Source organism: Vicia villosa, unplaced genomic scaffold (assembly GCF_029867415.1).
Source record: "Vicia villosa cultivar HV-30 ecotype Madison, WI unplaced genomic scaffold, Vvil1.0 ctg.001422F_1_1_2_unsc, whole genome shotgun sequence".
Taxonomy (NCBI): domain Eukaryota; kingdom Viridiplantae; phylum Streptophyta; class Magnoliopsida; order Fabales; family Fabaceae; genus Vicia; species Vicia villosa.
The window spans coordinates 7,055-27,009 of NW_026705613.1; the positions used below are offsets into that span (position 1 = coordinate 7,055).

The following is a 19,955-nucleotide window of genomic DNA, read 5'->3' on the forward strand; positions in this document are numbered from 1 at the left end:
CAACATTTTTATGTAATTCTTTTTGTAATTTGGCTCGATGTAATATTTGGAACTGTTGATATTATATGACAACATGGCTGGAATTTGAATGTGGTATTTTTTGTTTAATTTCCATGTATGTAGTGATGGTGGTAATGTAATGATGTAATGGTGTAATGAAGGAATGTATGTAGAAATGTGGAACACGGTTCTTCATGAAGTGTCGTGACTTCTTCTTTCAAATAAAGTTTGAAATTTATTCCTTCCAAATCAATATGGGCTTTGATGAACTTCACATTCTTCTTGAATATAGCACTGTTTCCACTTGCGTAGCACACTTCTATTGTAATGGACTTGCAATTAAATGCTTGACTTTATGTTTAGACTATCAGAATATCCTTTCTTCAAACATGGCCAATCTTCGATAAGTTTGGTGGATCATTTGACCACGAGAGTCATAGGATAAGAAGAGAATCATTCTTCAATCCCACCCTACTTCAAAAAATGACTTGCGCTTTGAGGATTTGGGGATCCATGATCAGATGAATGACCGAGACCCAAAATAAACCGGTTGATCAGATGCAGTATCTTGAATTGTGAAAATTCCATGTGTCAAGTCTTGTCCACTTAGCAAGCATAATCATAAGGAGATACAAACCGTTGAGGAGAATCCAATCAATAATAAAAGTCAGCCCCAATTGCAATATCCTCAAGCATACAAATAGAATCCCCACTTTTTCAAAGTCCTTGATCCAATGCAAAGTTATTGATGCATGATGAGTTAGATGACCTAATGGAAGGTATGTACATGAATGCAAATCCTAAGCCAGTTAGAAGTAAAGGGGTAGGACAAATTTGGGGTATGACAGCGTGGAGATTTATCAGGCAAAGGCATGCATGAGTTATAGACGTGACATTTGTAGATTAATTGACTATTATCGACGGTTATTATTAGGATCTCTATATAAGCAAATTTCTTTTTCAATTTTAGAGGTCCGCAACTTTTACATTGCTTAAAGAAACTCAAAGTATCCAAGTTACATAGAGGAAAGAGTGTTAGTTCCATAAATTTCAAATATTTTTATTTTTATTTGAAAAGTGATATATGGCTTATAAAATGGTTGGTACAGTGATATATGATTTCTTTTAAAAATAACCACTACAGTAGATGATGCCATCATTCCTTCATATTCTAAATCGAAAAACAATTCCTCAAAGGTGAATTCTTATCTACCCAACTCAAAAAGTTGGGTAATGTTACCTCCTTTATAAAATGCATTGAAAACAACAAACATTTATAGTATTTTAATAAATAATTAAATGTGTTAAATGAGATGGAATTATGTGATTGGTTGGAGGTACACTACCCATCTTTTTGTGATGGGTAGAGAAGTTGTCCCCTTCCTCAAAAGTTAAAATCAAACAAAAGTCCAAGAAGTTAGGAATCACCACACAATTTTGTTCTTATCCTGGATCCCATTGATTTGGGAGGAAGATTTGATGTGAATTTGACATGAAAAATTGTATTTGTATTAATATGAGTTTTGTTATATGGACATCTAAAATCAACACCATGCATGCACTCCTTATCACAATACATTCAAATAAGCCATAAAATTTTTATTTATCATCCTGCGGTTGAACCTAAGGTACTATGTGAGGGGGGAAATTTACATCATTAGACCACTTTACATTCCACAAAAATCAAAACCGAATTGTCTCGGCAAAAATTTTACAAAGAAATCTGTGAAGCACTTGATCATAAAAAAAAAAAAACTGACCCACCCTAACCCGGTTTTTTACTCTGGATAAAAATCCATGCCGCACTACCACGTAGAAATTCCATGAAGTTATTTAGAAACTCCACAAAAAGGAATCGTGAATTATCAACTCGTCCATGTTCTCTTGTTCATAATCAAAATTTGTAAACTCCGGCACATAGAAATCGCCACAAAAATCATCAAACCCCGGAAACATAGTGTATCCCGATCCGGTGTCTGAAAACAAATCTCTAAACAACTCGTTATTCGTTATATCCCTAAACAATTCGTTGTCTGTTAAGTCACTCTCTGTTTGAACCGTTGCATCAGAAAGAGCAGGAGATGGCAACTCCATAGGCAACAATGGTGTGGTTGGTGTCCCCACCGACGAAGATGGTGTTTCATCTGGAGTATTATCCGGTTGACCCAAATATTCATTATACGGCTCGGAATTCGCAAAACGGGCGGCGGCTGCTTGAATCTCAGAATGGGTCATGGAACTTCCTCCGGCAATATGCGGTGGATTATTTGGAAAATTGAACTTGGCACCACTGCCACGTAAGCAGTACGTAGCGGCGTCAAATGCACGCGCCGCTTTTTCTGCGGAGTCATAAGAGCCTAACCATATTCTTTGACGGCTGTTTGGTAATCTAATTTCCGACACATATTTTCCCCACTTCCTCTTCCTCACTCCTCGGAACAATGAATCACTTCGTTCCGCCGCAGGTTTCTCCACATTTGTTTTTACCATGTTCACTTTCTTATGGTCTCTGAGAAAGAAAGTAAAGAAACACTTAAAATATAGTAATCACAAGTGTTATGATTTTGTGTTGTTAGTATTGAAAGGTGTTTTTATTAGGAGGAATATGATCTCTGTCGTCGTATGATATTTTTGAAAGTAGAGTTTTGCGGCTGAATATATATATGGGTGCATCAATGAAGCGAGTGATGAAAATTGATAGTGAATGGTCAACGCAGTTAGAAGCGTGTGTCTGATAAGGAGAGAAGTGAAGAAGTTAACTACGCGGCTATGGAGACAAGAATCGCAAGATTTGAACCACGTTTTGTCATTTTTATTATATAATAATAATCCACGTGAACATATCAATATAAATTATAAAGTGAAAGGGGTTGATTGTGATGGCATGTGCATATTTGGCTTTATATCAGAAAAACGACAAAGTTGGATCACTCTCACTTTTCACTAAATTATTGCGTCACTATATAAATTTGTCTCAGCTATTTTTGGAAATGGCCCGGAAGCAAATGAAAAATTAATGATGAACTAAAAATGTTTCAAATTATATATCATTACCATTATATAACCAAACTTTTTTGACACATATTTGTTGGCACTTGACTCAAACATAAGATTTTTAAGAACATATAGATAGAATTAGTCTATAGAAAAGAAAGTGTTTGAATAGAGAATTATTCTTAATTAGATAAAATTAAATATTAAGTTAATTTAACATTCGATATTAGTTATTTTTTATTTTAAGCGTTATTGAATATTCACACATTTTAGAGTATGAATAAAATTAAATGAAGATTATTTTTTTTAGTTAGTTTTTATTGTTTTTTATTTTTTAGTTTTCTCTAATTTTGTTAGGGTTTTAATTTTTTTTCCTAACAATTGGAGCTTTCATCCTAGAACTTCAATTCTTCTATGGCATATCCATACTATCAATATTTCATCTCTTCATATGTTATTGCTTCATCACCATTTTATCATCACTTCATTTCTCCTTATTACTCCACTATCACAACCATATCATTCTTTGCACAAATTTTTAGCAAACAATCTCTAGCCTCTTATTAGAGTTTATTTACAGGATTGACTACAAAATCCTAGAACTTAGTGTTAAGTTTGGAATGGTTTTCGTGTTTGAATTGAGTATTGAAAACTGGGTAAAAGCAAAAAAAATGCAGATAAACGAAATAAAGTAAAATATATTGTGGGAAAGTAAAATGAACACTTAAAAATAAATAATGAAACATAAATTTCTTTGAATTGAAAGTTGGACGCATTGATACATTTCAGAAGGTGCTTGTTTCTCTCTAATTGCGGATACTTTGAGCTTTTATAACAATGTTATAAGTGCAACCCTCTAAAATTGGAAATGACATTTACTTATATAGACAAACAAGAAATAACTACTATTCCTGGTCGACCAATCACAGCTTTCCATGTAACTACCCCATGCGAAACTGCTCTTGGCCACTTTTCCAAGTTTATGACAAATGCTTGCCACACATTTTTGGCTAAGTCCTCATACTATCCTTCGACTAGCCTGGCTACACTACAAAAAAAAGCCTCAGTAGTGACGTGAATATCACGCCACTAATCAAAAAATCACATCACAAACCAATATTTGCGAAGTGAAAATTCACGTCGCAGGAGGCAAGGTGGCAACTTTTAGTGACGTGATTTTCACTTCACTATTTAGTGAAGTGAAAATCACGTCGCAAAATTTGGGTCAGAGATTAATGCATTTTCAGTCAGAGCAGGCGTAGCAGCGTTTGGGTCAGAAAAGCAACTTTAGTTGCGACGTGATTTACATGTCACTACTTAGTGACATGGCAATCACGTCACTAAATTTGCCTAGGAGTCAACTGAAATGCGCATTTAATGTCTAATGTTGCGACGTGATTTTCATGTCACTACTTAGTGACATGGAAATCACGTCACTAATATTTTTTTTTTTTTGAAAAAACCAAATATATATATATATATATATATATATATATATATATATATATATATATATATATATAATTAAATTAATAAACTAAATATATTAAAATTTATAAATTAATTCAATAAACTAAATATAAATCTAATATTAAAATTAAGAAAGTAAAATTATAAATCTAATATTACTAAATAATGTAATTATAATTTAATTAATAGTTTACACAAATTCAAAATTAAAAGTTATAACAACAAAATTAAAACTAAACTAAATCAACAATCAATCCGGGTCGGGAAACTCATCCTCATTTAGATTTTCCTGATCAGTCGGCGCAGAACTCCCCATATTTTGGTTTCCACCAAAGGATTGCATAAATTGTCGCATTTGTGCCTCCATATCCGATTGTCTTTTCGCCATGACCTCCATTTCCCGCTGATGCTCACTCCGCATTGCCCTCATTTGGGCTTCCATTTGGGCCTCCATTTGGGCTTTCAGTGCCGCTTCACGTTCCGCCGCCTCACGCCTCACCTCATTTATCGCCAATTGTCTTACAGTGTCTCTCTGTTCATCTGTTAAAGTTACAGGACGTGAACCTCCTTCCCCGTCGAGAACTCTTTGATATAGAGTTCTATCATCAGATCTCAAGGTGCCTGCCAAATTTCCACCACCAAAAAAACACCCGTTAGGCCCCTTGCCGCCAATGACTTTACTCCAAAGATAAAAATCTACATCTGGATGAAGCGGCTCTCCCGATCTTGGAGTATACTTAGGATTAGCAGTCAGAAATTGTACAAGCAATGCCTGATAATCATCCTACACATACAAAAAAAAGTTAAATATAATTTAGTTGCCACATGAATTTCACGCCACAAATTTAGTTGCCACATGATTTTCACGCCACAACATGTCACATGCCACATGAAAATTATAACACATACATTCTACCTGTCAGAATTAATTAATAAATCAGAATAATAATACCGATTTAATTCATACATTATAACACATACATTCTACCTGTCGGAATTAATTAATAAATCAGAATAATAATCCCGATTTAACTCATACATTATAACACATACATTCTAACTTTGATCACCAATTTGATTCATATATATCAACACTTTATCGGCACTTCACAATCACCACCAAATACATCAGAATTTATCGCTTAAAGAAATACCGATAGCTTAACCAAATATAATACGGATAGCTTAACCAAATATAATACCCAACTTTAACCAAATAATACCGATAGCTTAACCAAATATAATACGGATAGCTTAACCAAATATAATACTCAACTTTAACCAAATAATACCGATAGCTTAACCAAATATAATACGGATAGCTTAACCAAATATAATACTCAACTTAACCAAATAATACCGATAACTTAACCAAATATAATACTGATAACTTAACCAAATATAATACCCAACTTAACCAAATAATACCGATAACTTAACCAAATATAATACCGATAGCTTAACCAAATAATACAGATAGCTTAAAAAAATAATACCGATAGCTTAAATAACTTACCATAGCTTTTTGTGTACGACTGTCAACAAAAGCTCCTGTTTTCTTTTTCCGAGTCCTCGCAACCAGCTCGGTCATAAGTGGAGGTCTATTTAATCCCTTTGTCTAAATAACAAAATAAACTATAATTAATAATATCAATTATTAATTGAAATTATAACTTTGAGAAGTGGTAATAACTATAACCATGCGACGAACATGCTCAGCAGTGCTTATACTTCCAACAGCATTAAGGCAACCACCCTTTTCAGATGCTCTCATCTTCTTTGCATTTTCAGATTTGGCCGCAAACTCATCACTCTCCCAATATTTAAGAAGTTCCCGAAAGATTTCTTCTCCTATCCAACTAGGACGGATGCCATGAAGTTCCCAACGCTTTCTAACACGTCGTAGCATGTCAGAAAGTCGTCTTGCAGTTCTGCCATAATAATTTTTTTTAATCTGTCTCTCTTTCATTGGTTCCCACACACATTTTTCCTGCATTAAAAGTAGATAAAATAAAAGTTAGATAATTGTAGTGAAAAAGTTATTTAAATAACAATAACTTAAACAATAAATTAAGTATACCTGAAATTTCGCAAACCAATGATCTCTATCATCGCACATCTTTAAAAGTCTTTATAAGCTTTTTATAATTCTGCTGAATTATATAACTTATAACTTTGGCAGCAGTCCGACTCGGCGTGAATCTAAACGACATTAATTGAATTAACATTAATTATAAAGTTATAAAAAATGGAAATGTATACTTAAATAAAAATTGATAAATAATAAACTTACGAGCTTCCTTCGGGCCTAATAAAAAATCTCCCATCAATGATATGAATCTGACTCGGATCATCATCCCCTCGAAGATCACTCCCATCCAACTGATCATCCGCAGTCTCATCCTCCGCCTGATCATCATCCTGTGGGGGCACATGTGGGGGATGTGGGGTGGGACCTGTCTGTGTGGGAGGTGGAAAACTAGATCCTCCAGTCTGCTGGAAAGATGAGGGACCAGTCTGTGTGGGAGGTGGAAAACTAGATCCTCCGGTCTGCCGAAAGGATGGGGGCACATGTGTCTGCTGGAAGGATGGGGGCACATATGTCTGCTGGAAGGATGGGGGCATCTGTGTCTCCTGGAAGGATGGGGGCATCTGTGTCTGCTGGAAGGATGGGGGCATCTGTGTCTGCTGGAAGGATGGGTAACCAGGTGGTGGTGGGGTAATAAAAGGCGGACTGTCATATGGATACTGAGAGGAGAGTAGTGGCAGAAAACCCTGAGTACTGGCGATGGACATACGATTAACCTGACTCTGCGGGGGAGGACACGTGGCCAACTGAGGTGACTGACATACTACTAATCGTGGGCGCTGGTGCTTCTTCTTACCACTATCATCAGCTACACCCTTACCTTTATCAAGTCGGGGTGGCATTTTACCTATTTATAGAGATTACACAATTAATATTAATATATTCAGCAAATGGTTCACTAAGTAAAATTATAAAAATATAATCTCAACAACTGGTTGTCATTAACACATTCAATACATAGTTCATTAAGTGAAATTATAAAAATACATTTTCAACAACACATATTCATTATTCTAAATCTTCGTGCTCGTCATCCACATCATTCTCATCATTTGATGTGATATTGTCCTCAGATGCAATATCTTCATGCTCTTCATCCAATATAGACGAATCAACTAGATGCCCCTCAACCATTGTATCAGACAAACTTGTAGTTTGTTCATCTGCAACCACATCATTAATTTTTTCCACTTCATCAACTTGGAAAGCAATATCTTCTTCCACTAGATCGTCAGATTCAAAGCGTCTTCAACTGATAGTAAGGTATCAGGACTGGGCAAACGAGTTTCTTCTTCTGAACGAACTAAATCGTCAGGGAGTAGATATTTCCAACTGATCTGATGTATCAGAGGGCTTGCTCCTTCGGAAGATCTTGGGAGATCCGGAGGCGGTTCCTTCAACTGAAAGTCTGATTTATCAGGAATGGGAACAAATACCTTCCACCGATCTGGGGGCATCGGGAATAGGAATGTCTTTGAACTGATCTGAGCTGTGCCAGAAAATAAGTAGAACAATCCTCTTCTGATTCAAAACATCAGGATAAGCGCCTGTAATGATTAGGCGAGTATTGCTCTCTGGGGAGCATTCGTATCTGGATAACTTTCCTGCAGAAAGAGACAGATATGATATGATTAATGCATGATGCATGTATGAATGTTTTATGGAGTAGTATTCCGAGAATGGAAATGCTACACGCTTAGAGAATGCAATACGAATGATGCATGATCCGGACGTTGCTTAGGGAAACAACGGATGAGCACTGAATTGCTGAAGAAGTCCTTGAGAGAGTATAGAACTCTGCGGGGAGGACAAGATGAGTGACCAGAAGTCACAAACTGCGAGCTGGCAAAGAAGGATCAGAAATCTGCTGGAGACGATCAAATCTGGATGCGAGCTCTGCTTGGGGAATGAATCCTGCTTGAGGATAAGAGCATCCCACTGAACTCGGGGAATATCCTGGCGAACCTTGCTGGGGAAGCCAATCTTCGACACACTGGGGATGTGGAGATAAGAGCAAGCCATGAAGATAACTCTGGTGAGGAGTGACAGACTTGCTAGGGGATAAAGTATTCCGCTGGGGAAATCCTCGAAGGATGCAGATTCTGCTGAGGATGCATGCGAACCTCTGCTGAGGAGAGAACTCAGTGGGGAAGATGAATACTTCCGCATATCGATCCGCTAGGGATACGAGAAATCCGCTGGGGATAAGGAACTTAGCATAAGAACCTTTTGTTAAGACAACTCCACTGGGGCATAAGATGACTCTTGTGGGGAAAATAGGTCACCCTGTTAGGGAGAGAAGCAGTCCGCTGGGGAATAAGATGACTCTCCTGGGGACAACAGGTTAATCTGTTGGGGAGAGAAACGCTCTACTGGGGAGAATGAGGAACTTTCATTAAGATGCGCTTAGCTGGGGAGTGAGAACCTCCTGTTTGGATAGATCCACCAACGCGCAGACATAGCATACTTGAAAGGATGGTACCTGCGAGGTAAACACATGAAGACGCCCCAAGATATAGCATGGCATCTTGGTTACACAAGACTTCGAAGCAAATTCAAGGTTTTTTTATCAGTTCTAATCATGTATTGTAAAAGCAATGCAGCTTTCATATGCAAAGTTTAACACAAATCCAGGACGCTTTATGCAAACAAAACAGTAAAAGAAAACAGTTGTTTAAGATAAAGAGATTTTTATTAATTGCGAACAGAATGCTCGTAAAAGAGCGAACACATTTAGAAGTAGTTCCTAGTAAGAGGTAACCACACATTTATTGAGTACAAGAGAAATGGCAATGTGAAACGGATATCCATTGGTTTCGATCCCGCTATCACTTTTATAACCTTGACGTTCTCATCTCCTTGCTTTGGAAGACCGTACTCATTAGGATTGATCACTGCCCGATTTAATAATGGATTGGTGTGACATTACCGAACTTGTGGACCCGACGGGGTTTGTGAGAGCCTCTAGGGGTTTGAGCTGCCAGCGATGCAAACTCAAGAACACGGAGTCTTGCTTATCCCTCGGTCGGGAGCCCTAAACAAAGTGATTGGAATTTGTGAATGCCTTAGGGATTTGAGCTGCCAGGTGCAAACTCAAGAACACGGAGTCTTGCTTATCCCTCGGTCGGGAGCCCTAAGCATGTATGAAGAGTGATTGCCAAGGTGGCGTGCAAGATGTAGTCATTCGCTTTTGTCCCTTTTTTGCCTAAGTCGCCCTTTCGGGTTTTCAACTTAGCGGGTATATTTGTTTCTTTTTCATTCTTTTGCCTGATTCATTTTCTTTTCTCTTTTTTCTTTTTTTCTTCTTTTTTTTGTTGTTGTTCCTTTTTTCTTTTTTTTTTATATCAGGTCTATGCGAAGTATTTTTTGACTACATCTGCGTTCACAGGGTGTGGAAAGTTCTCGCCATCCATCGTTGCAAGCATCATGGCACCGCCAGAGAACACTTTCTGCACAACAAAGGGGCCTTCATACGTCGGAGTCCACTTGCCTCGAGGATCGCCTTGAGGAAGAATGATTCTTTTGAGTACCAGATCACCTGGTTTGTAGCTTTGGGGTCGCACCCGCTTGTCAAAAGCTTTTCTCATCTTCTTTTGGTATACCTGACCATGACCAATAGCCGCTAAACGCTTCTCATCAATGAGGTTTAACTGATCCAAACGATTTTGCACCCATTCTGACTCGTCAAGCTCGACGTCTTTCATAACCCTCAGAGAAGGAATCTCAACTTCAACAGGCAATACTGCTTCCATACCATAAACAAGCGAGAAAGGAGTTGCCCCAGTCGATGTACGCACAGAGGTGCGATAACCATGCAAGGCGAAAGGGAGCATCTCATGCCAATCTCGGTAGGACACTACCATCTTCTGTACAATCTTTTTAATGTTCTTGTTGGCCGCTTCAACAACGCCATTCATCTTCGGACGATACGGGGAAGAATTGTGATGCTTGATCTTGAAGGACTCACAAAGCTCCTTCATCAACTTGTTATTGAGATTTGATCCATTATCAGTAATGATCTTCTCAGGAATCCCATAACGACAGATTATGTTGTGCTTGATAAAGCGAGCAATCACTTGTTTGGTGACATTCGCATAAGATACGACTTCAACCCACTTGGTGAAGTAATCGATGGCAACCAAAATGAAGCGATGTCCATTAGAAGCAGTAGTCTTAATCTCTCCAATCATGTCAATGCCCCACATTGCAAAAGGCCACGGAGAAGTCAAGACATTCAAAGGCACAGGCGGCACGTGCACTTTATCAGCATAGATCTGGCACTTGTGACAAATTCTGACATGGTTATGACAATCAGTTTCCATAGTGGACCAATAGTAACCAGCCCTCAAGATCTTCTTAGCCATCATATGCCCACTAGAATGGGTACCAAACTCGCCTTCGTGCATTTCCTCTATGATTTTTGAAGATTCTTCCTTCACAACACATCGGAGCAACACACCGTCATGATGCCTCTTGTACAATACACCACCGTTGAGGTAAAACTTAGCTGCAAACCTTCTCAGAAACTTCTTATCAGTCACCGACGCTTCGGGAGGATACTCTTGAGTTTCGAGGAACTTTTTGATATCATGATACCAGGGATTACCATCCAACTCAACATCAGCCTCAAAGCAAAATGCTGGTTCGTCCAATCTGTTGATGGTGATGTTAGGCGCTTCATTGGCCCATTTCACTTTGAACATGGAAGCCAAAGTAGCGAGAGCATCAGCAAGATTGTTCTCTTCTCTAGAAATATGCTCGAATGTGATCTCATCAAAGTACGGAATGAGTCTCATCACATGCTCCCTGTATGGAATCAGATTCTGATGGCGAGTTTCCCAATCTCCATTGATATGGCTAATGACAAGATTGGAATCCCCATAAACTTTCAAGTACTTGATTCGCAAATCAATCGCAGCTTCGATACCATAAATGCAGGCTTCATATTCAGCCATGTTATTAGTGCAATCAAAACAGATTCTGGCTGTAAATGGAATATGAAAACCTGAAGGAGAAGTAATTACAGCTCCAACAGCATTCCCGAGTGCATTAGAGGCACCATCGAACACGAGCGTCCATCGCGATCCTGGTTCGGGTCCTTCCTCCGGTCCGGGAATGTTACAATCTCTGATGTACAACACATCCTCATCGGGGAATTCAAACTTCATCGGTTCATAATCTTCGACCGGCTGGTGCGCAAGATAATCCGCCAACACACTACCTTTGATGGCTTTCTGGGTAGTATACTGGATATCATATTCAGTCAAAATCATTTTCCACCTGGCTACTCTTCCGGAAAGAGCGGACTTCTCAAAAACATACTTGATAGGATCCATCTTGGAAATCAATAAGGTGGTGTGAACCAACATATACTGCCTCAGCCGGCGAGCAGCCCACACCAAAGCACAGCAAGTTTTCTCGAGCAGTGAGTATCGGAATTCACAGTCGGTAAACTTTTTGCTAAGGTAGTATATTGCATGCTCTTTTCGGCCAGACTCGTCATGTTGACCCAGCACACATCCCATTGAGTTTTCAAGAACTGTGAGGTACATAATCAAAGGCCTTCCTGGAACTGGAGGCATTAGTATCGGAGGTTCTTGCAGATACTCTTTCACTTTTTCAAATGCTTTTTGACAATCATTATTCCACCTGGCCGTCTGATCTTTTCTTAGTAACTTGAATATTGGTTCACAAGTGGCCGTAAGATGAGAGATGAATCTAGCAATGTAGTTCAATCTCCCTAAGAAACCACGAACCTCTTTTTCTGTTCTCGGCTCAGGCATCTCTTGTATAGCTTTTATTTTCGCAGGATCGACCTCAATACCTTTTCCACTAACAATAAAGCCCAACAACTTTCCGGATCGCACTCCGAAAGTGCATTTGTTTGGATTCAACCTTAGTCTAAATTCCCGAAGCCTTTCCAACAACTTCTGCAAGTGAACCAAGTGCTCTTCTTCAGTGTGAGACTTTGCAATCATGTCGTCAACATACACTTCAATCTCTTTGTGAATCATGTCGTGAAAAAGAGTCACCATGGCGCGCTGATACGTTGCCCCTGCGTTTTTCAACCCAAAAGGCATGACTTTATAGCAGAAAGTTCCCCACGGTGTGATAAACGTTGTTTTCTCCATGTCTTCTGGTGCCATCTTGATCTGATTGTACCCAGAGAAACCATCCATGAAGGAAAACACTTTGAAAGGAGCAGTATTATCCACCAACACATCAATGTGAGGAAGAGGAAAATCATCCTTTGGACTCGCCCTATTAAGATCTCTGTAGTCCACACACATCCTGACCTTTCCGTCCTTCTTAGGCACAGGAACAATATTCGCAACCCATGGCGGGTAATTCACAACTTGCAGAAAGCCAGCATCAAATTGTTTCTCAACCTCTTTCTTAATCTTCTCAGACATATCTGGGCGAGTCCTTCGAAGCTTCTGTTTGACAGGAGGACTATCTTCCTTGAGAGGTAGACGATGTACCACAATATCTGTATCGAGACCAGGCATATCCTCATAGGACCAAGCAAAGATATCCGCATACTCTTTCAACATAGTAATAAGCCTCTGCTTCACACCATTCTCAAGCGCAGCCCCTATCTTGACTTCTCGGACTTGCTCTTTAGTGCCAACATTTACCATCTCAATTTCCTCCTGATGCGGCTGAATCGCTTTCTTTTCTTCCTGTTTCAACAATCTGGCCAACTCGTCGGGGAGATCACAATCCTCATAAGCTTCCTCCTCGGCTTGGTAGATCGGATTATCAAAATCATAATAAGCAATAGCGGAACTGTTACCAATGAAATCCGTGGTAGTGGAACATCTGCATGATTGATGTTTTTATTTTAGTTTTATTTTTATTAAGCTATGTGCAAGTGTGTGCAAAAACATTGCCATTTAAAGGAAAAAGTTAAAAGAAAGACAAAGAGCAAAACATTTGAATGCAAAAACGTCCTTTTATTTCATGATTAACTTTGAAAATGCGAACTGCATGGCCCTACAAATGATTCACTACGCCTTGGGCAGAGCATAGGAATTATTGCATGATAAGAAAAGTAAAAACAAGGAATTTACTCCTGAGCTTGTGTAACTTGGATGACATCTTCAATTGTCCAGTTGCGAGGCATCTCCCCAGGAATACTTGGACGAATCCAGCTATCAAAATCACAGTCACTATCCACCTCCTCGCCATTGACAATGGCATTAACCTGGCTATCTTGAATGACACCACCACTCACAAACTTGATCGGGCTAAGGATATTAGGCTTTGGCGATGCAATATGCTTTCCAGGACTGAAACCAAGACCATTCTTGTCGAATTTGGGACGCACGTCAATTACTTGCCCCCAGCCTTCCACTCTTCCAGTTTCAACGACAACCTGAGCATCTTTCAAAGAGGACATAACCGTTTCTGGCTTCGTTATCTCATAAGGAGGAGTTCTTACAGCATTTACAGCCTCAAATGCTTGGAAAGGCGTCTCATGTATTTCACCTTCGATCTCCACATATCGGAAAGAGGACAAGTGACTCACGATATAATCTTCCTCACCACAAACTGTAACTACTTTACCGTCAATCGGATACTTCAACTTCTGATGAAGAGTGGATGTCACAGCACCAGCCTTGTGAATCCACGGTCGTCCCAACAGACAACAGTAAGCGGGTCGAATATCCATCACATAAAAGGTTGTAGTAAAGATCTGAGGACCAATCTGGATTGGTAGATCTACCTCTCCGAACACAGACCTCCTTGAACCATCAAAGGCGCGCACTACCAACTCACTAGGCCTTAACTCCACACCGGCATAGTCAATTCTCATTAGAGCTGATTTGGGAAATACATTCAAAGAAGACCCAGTGTCAACCAAAACACGGGACAAAGTCGTCCCCTTACATTCAATCGAAATATGCAACGCTTTGTTATGGTTTCTCCCTTCTAGGGGAAGATCACAATCCGTAAACCCCAAGCCGTTCCCAGCGGATATATTATTGGCTACCGCCTCTAACTGATTCACAGATATTTCATGCAGAACGTAAGCACCATTCAGAATTCTCAAGAGAGCATCTCTATGACCTTCTGAACACATCAGCAGTTGCAAGATGGAGATCTTTGACTGGGTCTGGCCCAACTGCTCAACAACTTTGTAATCAGACTTCCTGATGATTCTCAACAACTCTTCTACATCCTTGGAAGATACATCATTGTCAGGTGCCCCATTCTGAATCGGAGAACTCTGGTCATCAATCATATGGAATTTTGTAAGTGCTTTAGGATTCGAACAATGCAAATGGTGCAATGCTCAAGATAGACAATGTCTTGCTTATCCCTCGTTCGGGAGCCCCAAGCAATTTCAAAGACTTGTAGATACTAACATCACGACCAGGTGCCCAGAATAGAACTCACACCTAGTGTCATCGTTATTAAGCATAGAATCTGTAGACATCCACACGGTGCAAAGCTTAACCAGTTGCAAATAAAGCAAGCATGGAAGCAAATGAGCATAAGACAAATCTTCAAAAAGAACCTCAACCGAGCTTTCCTCTTGGTCACCCCACAATGTTATTCCATGACTAATCTTTGAGCACACAATAAGAATATATCAAGTCTCTGAGTCTGGTGAGAGTACCAAGTTTGAATAAGAGATCCTCAACTCTGAACACCTGTTATGCGTGAGATGTATGAAATGCATGGTATGGATGAAATGCCATGTTCATTCGATTTCCAAGGAATCCTTGTTTTTTTGATTTTTTTGCAAGCAAGAGATGGAAAAGCTCAACACGAGGCTTAAAGATATGATTCCTTGGAAATGGAAGGAACGTGTATGCTAGTTATTTTTTACATCATTTTTTGGAAAGTAAATATGCAATGATGCAAAGTGGTGGGGCTTGTTGCCGCCCACCAGGCATTCTGGACTGCCGGTAACACACATAATACAGAGCCAAAGATTCGGCCCCTAGATGGTATACCATACGGAACATAGAATGTCAATTCATGGAACCAAAGCCCATAGGACATAGATTACCATTCAAACAAGAACCATAGTACCCCACAAACAGGAACCAATAGTACACTCGAACGAGAACAGCGGTAACCCACGAACGAGAACAGCGGTAACCCACGAACAAGATCCGAAGTCACCATCAATGTACCTGTTAAGCAATGATTGATTCCCGCCCCACTCACGGGTAAATCTAGGCCAAGGTAGGTCAAAAAGCCAACAGAGGATCGAATGTAGGCGTTATCATACGATATTGCCTCATTCCACCAAGCTCTGCCCGTGGATACGTGATCAGATCAATCAGGCATACGCCTTCTGTCCGTCACGGCCACTCTATTCCTAGTTCCTATGGTATCACTCATAGCCTGGGTATTGGGCCTTTTACCTCTTGAAACACCCACCCACAGATAGAAATCCAGACAGTCCAGAATATGATGCAGAAAAGTAAAAGCGCACATAGAATGCAATGCAAACAGGTAAATATGCAAAGCAGTAAAAACACCCAAAGATAAACACACAAGCGCTAGGATCGACTCGCTAGGTCCGGACCAGCAACAGGTCAAGACGTCCCCAGCAGAGTCGCCAGCTGTCGCTACCGCGAAAATTAACAGAGTCGCCACTAACATATTTATCCTGAAAAGGAAGGGAATGCCAGCAAACCACAAAACAAAACAACGGTCTCACGACCAGAGAAAAAGGGTAAGGGAGTCGGTTACGCGAGGGGAAGGTATTAGCACCCCTCGCGCCCATCGTACTCGATGGTATCCACGCTAGTGTCTAAATCTATGGGTGTGTAACAAATCTACGCTAATCTGGACTAAAATGAATGCAGAATGTAGGGAAAAGAAAGTGTTATGCTCGCACGGGCCCTACCCCGCTGCCTACGTATCCGTTTTGCGGAATCAGAGGTATCGTAGCTCGGCTAACTAATTTTTGTTTGTTTTATGTTTTTTAGGTAAACAAGTTACATTCACACTCCGCTGCTCGACCTTTGGAGACTTATGCTGGGAATGGAGCGGAAATAACAAGCTCTTAAGAAAAGAAAATCAAAGAGTGTGGTTTGTGTTTTAAAAGAATGCATGAGGAAGACCTAAGCTAAGGGGGAAAGCTTGCTACCTAATGTTATCATACAAAGGGTACAAGTCTAAGCTAAGCTATCAACCTACGAGGGAAAAGGCAAAAGCACACAATGAGCACACAAACGAGCATCCACTCGTGAAGCAAACAAACCAACGGTACTGACCGAATGGTAGGAAAGCGGTCCCGCCATAGCCAAGGGGAGCAGCTCAACCCAAGTCAACCAAGCATTAGACCTCGTGAAAATGATCGGGCCATAGACAAGAGGGCGGACCCCTCTCAGCAACCAAGCCGTCACGGATCATAAAGGAAAACGGTGCGTGCGTACACCGAGCATCAACGTCGAGCGACGCGAGCTATAGGAAAGACGGGGGTCCGATTGCATGAACCCTTTTCCTGACATACTCGATAACAAGATCTTTTGCATGTTCAGAAGCGAGCAACGCGAGGCGTGCGCATACCAAACAGACTCGATGAGACTAGGCGGGGGTTGATTACGAACCCTTGACCGCATGCCTTCCATGAGGACTTAACGGAGTGCCATATAGGACTTATTACACCGTGACTCCCTGCCGCAAAGCACAAATATAAACACACCAACAAAAACAGAGCCTCTTTCGAGGGCTTGGCCAGATGCATGTCTAGGTCCTACTTCTCATGTTAAAGGATGATGCGAGAAAGCGATAAAGTGCGAGGAAATAAAATGAAACGAGATCAATACCAAACGGATGATGATCCGTAAACTAAAGCGAAGCAAAGCGAAGAAACTAAGGATCCCGCGAGCGAGCTAGCAAAGCAAAAGCAAATAGTCAGCACACCGATTAGCCATGAAAGCACACAAAGGTTGACACGCGCGTCGAACACAATCACAATACACCTGCAAGAGGAACAAGAAAACCAAACAAGCAGATATAGAGTAATAGAGATGTGTCTCCAGGATGAGAACACAAAGCAAGCGAATGAAATCGTGTCCCGCAAGTAAAGCGGAACACTCATAGAATGAGTATCGATCGGTGACCGTCCAGAAGCCTCGCACACTAGCACACACGTTAGAGATAACAAGACACCGCAATCGGAATTGCGTTATTGCTATTCTAAAATAAACCGGACAAAGCAAACGTGGGCAAAGGTACGATAATACGCGAATAAGCATGCAAAAATCACACCGGAAGCCGACAAAAGTACCATCATGGAAAACACAAAATTCAGCAATACAAATCATTCCACAAAATAGTACATCTCACGAGCTTTCCAACGATATAAAGAACATGCAAATCGAAGTTACGAGTCAAAAGATATGAACATTTGAAGTTGGAAAAAAAAACTAAAAAGAAAGCATGTAACCGGTTACATGAATCAGGTAACCGGTTACATCACTGGCAGTGACGAAAAAAGGTAAAAAAACAAGTCATGTAACCGGTTACGTCAATCAGGTAACCGGTTACATCACTGGCAGAAAATGGGAAACAGGGTCATGTAACCGGTTACATGAATCAGGTAACCGGTTACATCACTGGCAGTGGCTGTTTTTTGAGAAAAAAGGGGCATGTAACCGGTTACATGAATCAGGTAACCGGTTACATCACTGACAGTGACGAAAAATGACCAAAAAACAAGTCATGTAACCGGTTACATCAATCAGGTAACCGGTTACATCAGCACCAGAAGTGAAAAAAAATCAGCAAAATCAACATTCAAAAACACTTCAATCATGCATCCAATAAGAGATGTAACCAAGCACGAATTTGCCTCAATTTGTACAGCATTATGAGCACCAAACAAGCACAATTAGGTATCAATCCACATAGATTTCAAGTCATCATCAATAACCATCAAGCAACAAGTTCATGCAAGCATTATAACAAACACATAGTGCACCAAACTTGTATCCACATGCAATTGCAAGCAAAGATATCAATGGATCCAACATTTAATCATCATCAACATCAATTACGCACAATAAACCACTAGATCTAGCATTCAAATCATGTTAACATCAACAATTAAGCATTTAATTCAAGGTTCAAAGGGTTACCGAATGAAGATCTTTAACCGACGCGCGAACACGAACACGACACGAACGCGAACACGACACGAACGCGACACAAACTCGAACGAAATCCTGAGGGAGAGAGAGAGAGTGGTGCGCCAATCTATGTGGAGAGAGGAGAAGAGATTCGAACTTCGATCTTGATTCTTCAATCCATGTTCTTGATCTTGATGAAATTTGATGAATATTGGTGAAAGTTTTATGTAATTTGTGGTTTTGATTCAAGAGAATTGAGAGAGAATTGGGAGAAAGTGTTTGTGAAGAATTGGTGAATTGAAATTGTGAGAGTTTTTCCTGATTTGTGAAGAGCAAAATGTTTATATATTGTCAATGCGAATTGTCCAAATTGCCCTCGGTTCGTCTCATTTTGGCTCGTTTTTAAGGAAACTCGGTTCGACTCTAAATTTCGGAACTAAACCGATGCCATTGCGAAGATGACCAAATTTGTGATCCGTTGCCGCGAGAATCACCTCACTCCGATAAGCGATGAAGAAAATATGCGCGTTTGAATGGCGAGAAACGCCGATTCATCTGGCGCGACTGTGCGAAATTTTGTGAGTACCGCTCAAAGAACTCGATAAAAACCCATCTTCGGCTCAGAATATGAACAGGCATGTGTGACGAAGAATCGAAGCTAACGAAATTTCTGAGAGAATGCCGCCGGAATGGACTTCATACGGTAAAAATCGAAGAAGTTATGAATTTTCGAACTCGGCGCGACATGCTCGAAAACACACTTTTTACCGAAACAACACGACGATCCTTAAAATTCTGGGAATTTTCTATGCATATTTGGCCTTCGGTCCGAACATATGAAATCTTGGTAATGATGCCACGGAGCTCCAGTTAAATTTTCAAGCGAATCCGACGAGTGGATTGTGAGATATGAATTTTTTATTGTCCGAAAATCCTACATTCAGCACCGTTTTTCACTGCGAAACCTCAAGTAATTTGCAAATTTGAAGACCTTCCTCAAAGAATTGGCTCCCGAGCCGAACACAAAAGTTGTAGATCTTGTCGAGACAATGGGGACAACGCGGGAACTTAACTCGTATCACCTTTCAAATAGTATTTCTGAATTTTCCCGTACTTTCACCGTTTTAAGCCATTTTTCACACTTTACTTCCTTAACACATGAAAACTCTTTATTATTTTTCTTCCATTTTTGGATGACGAAATAAACGTCATCATTAACTTATAGCTCCAATAAAGAGGGCAAATTTTGGGGTGCAACAACGTGATTATCACGTCGCAACTCACTTTTTTGAGCCACGTGA

At 40.1% G+C, this 19,955-nt stretch overlaps 1 protein-coding gene across 1 annotated transcript; it reads right to left on the reverse strand.

Annotated features, from left to right (window-relative positions):
• Positions 1–1,539: 1,539 nt before the first annotated feature.
• On the reverse strand, positions 1,540–2,636 carry LOC131635087 (ethylene-responsive transcription factor ERF017-like). Its single transcript, XM_058905685.1, has one exon. The coding sequence runs from the start codon at positions 2,488–2,490 to the stop codon at positions 1,834–1,836; it is 657 nt and encodes a 218-aa protein (XP_058761668.1). The 5' UTR covers positions 2,491–2,636; the 3' UTR covers positions 1,540–1,833.
• Between the last annotated feature and the right edge of the window lie 17,319 nt (positions 2,637–19,955).

Bases quoted from the DNA above. Each gene is read 5' to 3' on its own strand.
- LOC131635087 (XM_058905685.1), bottom strand. From the start codon at position 2,490: ATGGTAAAAACAAATGTGGAGAAACCTGCGGCGGAACGAAGTGATTCA.